Source organism: Mandrillus leucophaeus, unplaced genomic scaffold (assembly GCF_000951045.1).
Source record: "Mandrillus leucophaeus isolate KB7577 unplaced genomic scaffold, Mleu.le_1.0 Scaffold206, whole genome shotgun sequence".
Taxonomy (NCBI): Eukaryota; Metazoa; Chordata; class Mammalia; order Primates; family Cercopithecidae; genus Mandrillus; species Mandrillus leucophaeus.
The window spans coordinates 1,518,022-1,527,708 of NW_012102099.1; the positions used below are offsets into that span (position 1 = coordinate 1,518,022).

The 9,687-nt window shown below is 56.6% G+C and overlaps 1 protein-coding gene across 1 annotated transcript; it reads left to right on the forward strand.

Annotated features, from left to right (window-relative positions):
• The first annotated feature begins 7,826 nt into the window (after positions 1-7,826).
• Positions 7,827-9,139, forward strand: FOXS1 (forkhead box S1). Its single transcript, XM_011979799.1, has one exon. The coding sequence runs from the start codon at positions 7,898-7,900 to the stop codon at positions 8,888-8,890; it is 993 nt and encodes a 330-aa protein (XP_011835189.1). The 5' UTR covers positions 7,827-7,897; the 3' UTR covers positions 8,891-9,139.
• The last annotated feature ends 548 nt before the right edge of the window (positions 9,140-9,687 follow it).

Consider the following 9,687-nt stretch of genomic DNA (forward strand, 5'->3'; position numbering starts at 1 on the left):
CCAGCCCTAGCTGGGGTCCTAGTAGGAGCTCAAATAGTATGTGTTGTGGGGAGGGAGGGAGGAAAAGGGAAGGGAAAAGGAGGGAGACAGAGGGCAGGGGGCAGGACAGAGTCTCATCCCTCTGCACGGCCCAAGTGCCCTAGCTACTCCTCCCCAAGTGCCCCCTCAAGCCCCCCATCCCCCAATCCCCTTCCGCCTCCAGGCCTGGGTGGTGCACAAGCGTTTGGAGGGCACCAACAAAGAGGCCCCTCCACCTGGAAGAAACGACTCCACTCTGCCTTCAACAAGAGCGCCGCCTTCCGGGCTGTGAGAGTCAGTGCAGCCAGCTGGACGCCTCCAACTTTTTTTCTTTTTTTCTTTTCTTTTGAGACGGAGTTTCGCTCTTGTCACCCCAGCTGGAGTGCAATGGTGAGATCGCGGCTCACTGCAACCTCCGCCACCCAGGTTCAAGCGATTCTCCTGCCTCAGCCTCCCAAGTAGCTGGGATTACAGGCACCTGCCACAAGCCCAGCTAATTATTTTACATTTTTAGTAGAGACGGGGTTTCACCATGTTGACCAGGGGTCTTGAACTCCTGACCCCAGGTGATCCACCCACCTTGGCCTCCCAAAGTGCTGGGATTATGGGCATGAACCACTGCACCTGGCCAACACCTCCAACTTCTACAAGACCACATTGTGTCTGCCGGCTGTCCCCCAGGTACCATCCTGCCCCTGGAGGTAGTGGCCAACGATGGCTGTCTAGCAACAAGGATCTCTTTGCTCTTCTATAAAGTGGGTGGTGGACTCATTGAGTTCAAACTCATGTGCTGGTCAATTTAGGACGCCTAGACCACACAGTTTATCTCCCCACTAGAAAAGGAGGAAACTGGCTGGGTGCGGTAGCTCACAACTGTAATCCCAGCAATTTGGGAAGTGGAGACAGGTGAATCACCTGAGATCAAGACTTTGAGACCAGCCTGGCCAACATGGTGAAACCCCCGTCTCTACTAAAAATACAAAAAATTAGCCAGGAGTGGTGGCAGGTGCCTGTAATCCCAGCTACTCAAGAGGCTGAGGTGGGAGAATCACTTGAACCTGGGAAGTTTAGGCTGCAGTGAGCTGAGATCGCACCACTGCACTCCAGCCTGGGCAACAAGAGCAAAACTCCGTCTCAAAAAAAAAGAAAGAAAGAAAAGGAGGAAACTGAGGCCGAGAAACAGGTGGACCTTGCCTGAGGCCATACAGTGAATTGGGGTACTCGTCTGGGATCATCTAAATTGAGGGGGTTCCTCCTGGGGCCCAGGGAATAGCAGGCTGCCTCCTGCCCAATGCAGTTACCAGGCCTGTGTGCCCCCTGAAGAGGTAGGCATGCCCTGGAGTCCACAGGAAGCTCCTGTGGAAGTGGCTGAGCCCGCCTGCAGGTCAGACCTGCTGAGTGTGTTCTTCCAGCCCCTGCAGCCTTGCCAGCCCAGTCACCTCTCAGCAAGCCACCCGCTGGCCCCACCCTCTCTGGCTATGACCTCCAGCAGCATCATTTACCTCATCCCTCCAGAGCACCAGCTCCATACCTATCCACATGCTCCCACCTGCTCCACCTTTTCCTACCTCTCTTGCAGCCCTCCCTCCATCTGCAGCGCCACCAGGCCATTCCCTTCACCTCCACCATCTTCAGTTTCATTCCCCTGTCTGCAGCCACCCCATCTTCTCCACACTCATTCCTCTGCCCTCCTTGGGTCCATCACTCTACCCCCATGCACCCCATCAGGTGCAGCTCTGTCACCTCTGGCTCCCTCACTGTTCCCATCAGCTCTGTCTCCCTCGTTCTGTCTGTATCACCCCTATTATCTCCACCCCATCACCCTTCCCCCATGGTTGATAGCTCATTGCTCTGTTCCCATCACCCCCACCCCCCACATCAGCATCCGGCTCTGTCCCACATACCTTTCATCTCCAGCTCCCTTGCCTCTTACCCCCAGCACTTTTCTCCCTATCACAGTGACCCATCTCTGACCCTAATACCTACAACATCTTCATCAGCTTTCTCTTTACCTCCATGGGGTCTGGGGAGTTTGAGCTCTGAAACTTCAAAGTTCTCTTCTCAAAAGCCCAGTGCAATAATATTGACTTGGACAGCGAGCCTTTTACTCAGTAACACTGTCAACCCCAGCTGGCCTTCAGTCCGCCCAGACCTCTCTCTGCCCCTGGTGGGGACAGTCTGGGAACTCCTGAGGAATCACAGGCCTCCTCTCCCACCCTCACGGCCCCTTCTTCCAATGCTCAGGATGGCTCCGGATTTGCCACAGAGGATGAGGACAAGGAGTGGCCCCACAGGCTGGCCCAGTAGGGTTCCTTACTATCATCCATCCTCTTCCCGGGCCCTTTGGTTGAGCACAGTAAGGACTGGGTCTCCTCACCCAGCCCTGCCTCCTCCCCGGCCTCCTCCTCGTCTATGGGTCCGGGGTGAGGGTGAGGTGGTGCCTGACTGCTTCCTCTCCTTCGCCATGGTACCAGGCATAGGACCTCAAAAACCCCTGTGCCCAATGTCATCTGATGACTTCAGCAATCTGGTAAGGAATCGAAGCCCCCTCCCCTCCGACCAGTGTGCTGAACTAGGGAGGGCTCCAGGATGGGGCCAGCCCACCTCTGTCTCTCACTCAAAGCACCCAGCCCAGGCTCCCAATAATAGCCACAACAGTCAACATTTGCTGAGGGCTTAGTTTATGTCAGGCACCCTTCCAAGCTCCCCACAGCCTCCAGATGCTGCTATTCTTCCCATCTTGCATATGCCCAAACCAGGACACAGAGCTCAAGAACCTTGCCTGCGGTCACGCAGCTAGTAACCCTGGGAAAGTTACTAACAGGTCACAACTCCTAAGTGGCAGTGATAGACTAGAATCCAACGGCCTGGCTGCAGAGCCCGCAACCCTAACCACTGAGCAGGACTGCTGGTTTCTCATGAGATGCTGCTAGGTTGTTGTTATTGTCGCTGTTACGGTTATTTCTACTTGCATCAAAATCTTTGCTGGGAGGAAGCTCCTAGAATCCCAGAGGATTTGCTGGGAGGGTTATGCCCTCACTGTAGATGGCCCCAGCTTTAACTACAGAGCTCGACTATCAGTTCGTTTATACTGCAAGCTATTATTTACTACTATTATTACTAGAATTCTTATCAGCACTGATAGGGAGAGAGCACCCAGAATATCCGAGGTAGAGGCTGGGACGACCTCTGGGTCCAGCAGAGTTTGCAGGGGAGGGTAAGAAAGTGGGGGGAGCTGGCGCCGCCCACGCCCAGCACGTGTACCCTCTCTCTCGCCCCACAGCCTGCTGGCTACACATGTGGCTCTTCTTTGGCGCAGCGCTGGTGCGCTAAGCCACCGGGCGCACAGCCCAGCGCTGTCCTCTGAGTCCGCGGGCCGCTGCCGCCGCCGAGCACCTGCTGGGGCCGCCACCTCACGTTGCGGCAAGTTCGCTTCCCCGACCCACGGCCCAGCTCCCACATGTTGCAGCGCCTGCTGCCTCACCTGGAGCGCGGTGTGCAGCTCTGAGTGGCTCCAGAGGGCGTGTTCGCCAAGCGCCTGTGCCAGGGCCTGTACTGGTGCGGCCCGCTCACTCTGCACCCAGCGCAGCCCAACAAGGTGGAGCGCAGGCGCACCTGCTAGCTGCTGAACACACGCGGCTTCCTCGAGGCGGTAGGACCGCTGGGAGAGTGGAGCAGAGTGGCGTGGGTACGGGGGCATAAGGACGCGGTGGGCAAAGGAACACGACAGAGGACAGTGGGCACATGAAATGCAGGCCCAGGGGCATGGGCCTAAGGATACTGGGCATGAGGTGGACATTGACACAAAGAATATGGCACAAAAGCACGAGGGATGGGAAAGAATACGGGCACCAAGAGGGCTGGGCACAGATACGGAGACAGGCGTATATGGGGTGCTGGCATGGGGCGGGTTTGAGGCTTTGGGTGTGGAGCATAAGAATAGGGCTTGGGTACCTGTATTGGCTTAGGGCATAAGGTGGATGTCAGGTGCACCAAGCATGCAATAGATATAGGTGAGTGGCAGTGGGCATGGGTTGGGCATAAAGGCATGGGGGTGGGCATAGGGGCCAAGGAAGGGATGTGAGCCGTGGAAGTGGGCACAGATGTGGGACATGGGACAGGCATAGGGACGTGGAAGTGGGGCTAGGGCACAGGTATACAATGGGATGTGGGCTTACAGGACTTAGGCATGGGAAATGAGCACAAGGTAGGCACCAGTGGGTTGCCTAGTTCTTGCCCAGTCCCCACAGTCTCAGTGCCGTATAATTGTGTGCCCACCTGCAGGACGGTCACCCAGACCCAGAGTGCCAGATCTGTCTGTGCTTTGGCGAGGAGGACCCAGGCCCCACAGAGCACCCCGAGGAGTGGCTCATCATGGCATATGTGATTCACTCCTTCCACTCCAGCCAAGAAGCATGCCCTCCAGTCCCCTCCAGACAGCCCTTCCCACGCTCCCTCCAGTCCCAGCCCTGCTTCTGACCCTTCTAGCACCCTCGGGTCTGTAGGACCCTACCTGGAAAATGGGGGTAGGGATTCGGCTGTAACTAGGGCTGTGACTTCCCGTGGGAATATTCGAGGCGGGAAACCGAGAGGATCTGCTCATCCCACCCCGCGCAGGTGCAGGTGCAGGTGCAGCTTCGGCCTGGGAACTCGTCCTGCACTCTAAGTGCCTCAACCCAGCGCCCAGATGGGTCCTCAGCCTGGCAACCCCGCTGGCATCACTCACCTTCAACGCAGCTGCCTACATCCTAAGCAGGCCACTTCCTCCTCATGTACCCGCGGAAGGCAGCCCCCAACAGGGGGGCTCCCTACTCTCACCCAACCCTGCCCACACTAAGCCCATGGGCTTGGGGCCTCCCCCGGCGCATCACCCAGGTCTGCTGGATGGCAGAGGTGGATCGCGGCCTTCCACTCCTCTGCCACAGGCCCCAGAACTCGAGAGTAGGCCACACCACCCTGCTGCTGGGCATGGGGCTTGGGCGGGAAACTGATCTCAATCTTGAGGCCCCAGAAAAGCAGCAACTGGGGCAGAAGCAAGACTTCATCTCTTGCTGACAGCCCAACTTTTCAATAGTGCTTTCCTCAGAGCCAGCCTTAACCTGCCGTTGAGTCCGTTAAAATGTCTGCTTAAAGCTTTTACCAATAATTAGATCATCAGGGTTGTTTAGTGTGGGATCAACCCATAACAAAACTGCCTAGCTTCTCAGGGGCCTTGAATTTCCAGACCCTTCCTCCTCCCTGCAGCTAGTCTCTCTTCTTTATTCTGGGGGCTGGGAAGGATCCCAAAACAGAGAACTTGGCCGAACCCTGGGCTTTGGATGCTAACTACTGAAGTATCAGCATCTGTAGGATGCTGTCCTTGAAGAAACTGCCGCAGACCTCCAAACGTAGCCCTAAGGCAGAGGCCAACGTGGAAGACCAGCCCTTCTCCAAGCCCCATGGGTCTTTGCAAGCTGTATGTTGTAGGGAATCTGAGAACTGGAAGGGGGACTACAACCAGAAAGTTGGTTCCCCTGCCATGGGAATAAAGTAGCTGTTTTCCACCCCACATATCTGGCCTTTTATTCTTTTCTGAGTTCTGATTTTATTTATAGGAATCCTCTTACAGATGCCAACATTGTAAGTCTCTTTTAATGATACATTAATAAGCCACCTTCACGGGGGGGGAAACTGTGATTCGATAAAGGACAGAAATCAATCAATGGCTGTTTGTTTAGTCATTGAGCAGACATTTCTTGAACACCTACTCTGTTCCAGGCCTCTGTTCCAGCGTCCAGTGTGTGACACTGCGGTACAGCAAACAGTATGGGCTTTACTCTCTTGGAGTTCACATTCTGTCTTCTAGTGGGGACCCAGCGACTCTCCCCTACCCCTGCCCCTCACTGAAGAGGCAGTATTTAGGAATTACAGAATCCTAGGCTCATATCCAGCTTTGTCACTCGCTAGATGTGGGACATCAGGGAAGTTACTTACCTTCTCTGAGCCTCAGAGCCCTCATCTCTTCAAAAGAAGCAGTGAAGCACTCCAGGGCAGGGTTGGTTGGAGAAGTAAGTGTAGGGTTGGGGAGGTGAGCTGCCCTGATACAGAATGGGTGAGCAGTGACTTGGGAGTGGGAGAGCAGAGAGGATGCTGCCCCCTCCTCCAGAAGGCCTGACTCTTCTGGGCCTGACCTGTCTGGACCTCCCGGCCCCAGGCTGCAGCTGGGGTAGCCTCAGTCCAGAGTGACAATCCACAGCCATGTTCATATCCCCACTCCATACTAGGTGCTGGATTCTGTATAAGGGGAACCTGTTGCCTCCCCACCATGGCCTGGACAGCTGAGGAATCATCAGCTCCGTGTTAGAGATGGGGAAACTGAGGCTCAGCCAGGGTTTTGAGGTGCCTCTTGGGAGGGAGAATGTCTCTCCCCAGATAGCTGTCCTTCCCACACCAGGCACTAGGGGACGACAGGGGCTCAGTAGAACTGAATTTCATGGGCTCTGCTTACCGTCCTAGGTGCCGCTCCCTCCAGAGCTAGGAGGACAGGGTAGGAGTGGTGTGGTCCCGAGGGCTCTGCACCACAGGAGAAGGCAGTAGGCACAGGCCCGGGAGGAGAAGAGGGAAAAGCAGGAGTAGAGGTAGGGATTAGAGAGGGCCCTGGGGCGTCTCTCACTCTAGGGGAACTGGGCTCAGGCCCTGCCTTTCTCTCCTCTCTCTCTCTCTATTTACTCCTTTCACGCCTTGTGTTTGCACCTGTGTCTCTCTGTATCTCCTTTCTCTCTGGCTTTGTGGATTTCCTTGTTTCTGCCTACTCAGTGATTCTCACTTTCTCCGTATACTACATGTGTGTCTGTGTGTGTGTGTCTGTGTGTCTGTGTCTCTGTGTGTCTGTCTGCGTGTTGCTTGTGTGTATGTCTCTGTGTATGTGCTTGTGTGTGTGTCTGTGTGTATGTCTATGTGTCTGTGTGTCTCTGTGTGTATCTGTGTGTGTGCTTATGTCTGTGTGTGTGTGTGTCTGTGTGTGTCTTTCTCTGTGTGTCTGTGTGTCTCTGTGTGTCACTACGTGTGTGTCTGTGTGTGTCTGTGTGTGTGTCTGTGTGTGTCTTTCTCTGTGTGTCTGTGTGTCTCTGTGTGTCACTACGTGTGTGTCTGTGTGTGTCTGTGTCTGTGTGTGTCTTTCTCTGTGTGTCTGTGTGTCTCTGTGTGTCACTACGTGTGTGTCTGTGTGTGTCTGTGTGTGTCTGTGTCTGTGTGTGTCTTTCTCTGTGTGTCTGTGTGTCTCTGTGTGTCACTACGTGTATGTCTGTGTGTGTGTGTGTGTGTGTCTTTCTCTGTGTGTCTGTGTGTCTCTGTGTGTCACTACGTGTGTGTCTGTGTGTGTCTGTGTGTATGTCTCTCTGTGAGTGTCTGAGAGGCTCTGTGTGTCTCTGTCCGTTATGTCTGCCTCTGTCTTATCTTTACCTCTCCATCTTTCTCCCTCTTGTGATATCTCTACCTCTCTCTGTCTCTATCTCTCTTTTTCCCTGTTTCATATGTTTCTGTCTGTCTCATTTTGTTTTTGTCTCTGTCCCGCTCAGTTTCACATCCTGTCCCTCCCCAGCCACCACCACCCAGCACACGTGGGCTGAGGGTCTCAGTCCCTTCCTTCCCACCTCCTCATCCCTGGCAGCTGCTCGGCTTCCCACTACTGGCCTCTCCTGCCCGCCTCTCTTGGGCCTTGCGGGAGTAGGGCGAGGGAGGAGGGGAGGACAACTCAGCAGACCCACCCCTTTTTGCCTTTCCAGGCTGGGAGGCTGGGCCAGTGGACCTTTTAACCAGCCTGGGCAGGCTGTTCCGGACGTGAGCCCTGGACGCCGAGCCTGACCCAGCAGGTCCTGGCAGCCCGGCCAGCCCGGCCAGCATGCAGCAGCAGCCTCTGCCCGGGCCCGGGGCCCCTGCAGCTGAGCCAACCAAGCCTCCCTACAGCTACATCGCCCTTATTGCCATGGCCATCCAGAGCTCGCCGGGGCAGCGGGCCACGCTCAGTGGCATCTACCGCTACATCATGGGCCGCTTCGCCTTCTACCGCCACAACCGGCCCGGCTGGCAGAACAGCATCCGCCACAACCTGTCACTCAACGAGTGCTTTGTCAAGGTGCCCCGCGATGACCGCAAGCCAGGCAAGGGCAGCTACTGGACGCTGGACCCTGACTGCCACGACATGTTTGAGCACGGCAGCTTCCTACGCCGCCGCCGCCGCTTCACCCGGCGGACAGGTGCTGAGGGCACCAGGGGCCCGGCCAAGGCACGCCGTGGACCCCTCAGGGCAACCAGCCAGGACCCAGGAGTCCTCGACACCACGACCAGCAGGCAGTGCTCATTCCCACCAGAGCTGCCAGACCCCAAGGGCCTAAGCTTTGGGGGTCTGGTGGGGGCCATGCCAGCCAGTATGTGCCCAGCAACCACTGATGGCAGGCCTCGGCCACCCACGGAGCCCAAAGAGATTTCCACGCCCAAGCCTGCATGCCTGGGGGAGCTCCCCGTGGCCACCTCATCTTCCTCATGCCCAGCGTTTGGCTTTCCTGCCGGCTTCTCGGAGGCTGGGGGTTTTAATAAGGCCCCTACACCCGTCTCGTCCCCGGAAGCAAGCATCGGGAGCAGCTACCAGTGTCGGCTGCAGGCACTGAATTTTTGCATGGGGGCTGACCCAGGCCTTGAGCACCTCTTGGCTTCAGCAGCCCCCTCCCCTGCACCACCCACCCCTCCAACCTCACTCCGGGCCCCGCTGCCCCTGCCAGCTGACCACAAGGAACCCTGGGTTGCAGGTGGCTTCCCTGTCCAGGGAGGCTCCAGCTACCCGTTGGGGCTGACCCCCTGCCTATACCGGACCCCAGGAATGTTCTTCTTTGAGTAAAGGCAGCCTCGTCTCGGGCAGTCCCTGCAGGTCCCTCACCCTCCAGGCTGAGCCTGGCTCTAGGACCTGGAGAACTCTCGAAGGACCCAGCCCTGGTGAGCCAAGGACAACCACACAGAAAGCCAGGATGGAAACGGTGCTCAGCCTGGCCCCTGGGGCCTCTGGACAAACTTGGGGGTGAGGGGAAGCGGGGCCTCTTGGGATTGACTCTGTGGCTCTCAGGGCCAATAAAGCCATGTGATGATGAGGGTCAGCTTGCCTGATGGCTGGGGGCTGAGGGCCAGGGCGCCCGCTTGTATGTGGGATGGCTATAGCTATGGGGTTGTGCAGCAGGGGCAGGAGACCCTGGGTGGGAATGTCTCACATGAGGTTTTCTCCTGCTGGGGACTTTCTCAGGGAGTTTCCCAGAAAGGGAGAGGAAGGGGAGGTAGGGAATGGGGGGCAGAGAGAGGAGGATACAGGCCAGGGAGAGACTGGGCAGGGGCAAGCCTGGGCTGGCTTGAGGGACTGATTCTCCAGTCTCAGACACTGGGACTCAATAGCCTCCATAGGCACAGTCGTCATAACCCTGACAATTTGTGACCCTGATCCTGTCCCGGGCTTGTATATATCATCTCACCTGTGTGATATGGAAGGTTGGCCCCGTTTACAGTGGTGGAAACAGGCTCACCAGCTCCAACTCTAGATGGCAAATGGATGGCAGAGGGCAAATCAAAACCATACCTGTGTGGCTTGCAGCTTGAGTGGGGACACGGGTGGAGAAGAGGGTCAGGGCAGAGCTGGTGGTGGCCCCCAGA

What these genes read in the sequence shown, in the direction of transcription:
- FOXS1 (XM_011979799.1), top strand. Translation starts at nt 7,898, where the DNA reads ATGCAGCAGCAGCCTCTGCCCGGGCCCGGGGCCCCTGCAGCTGAGCCA.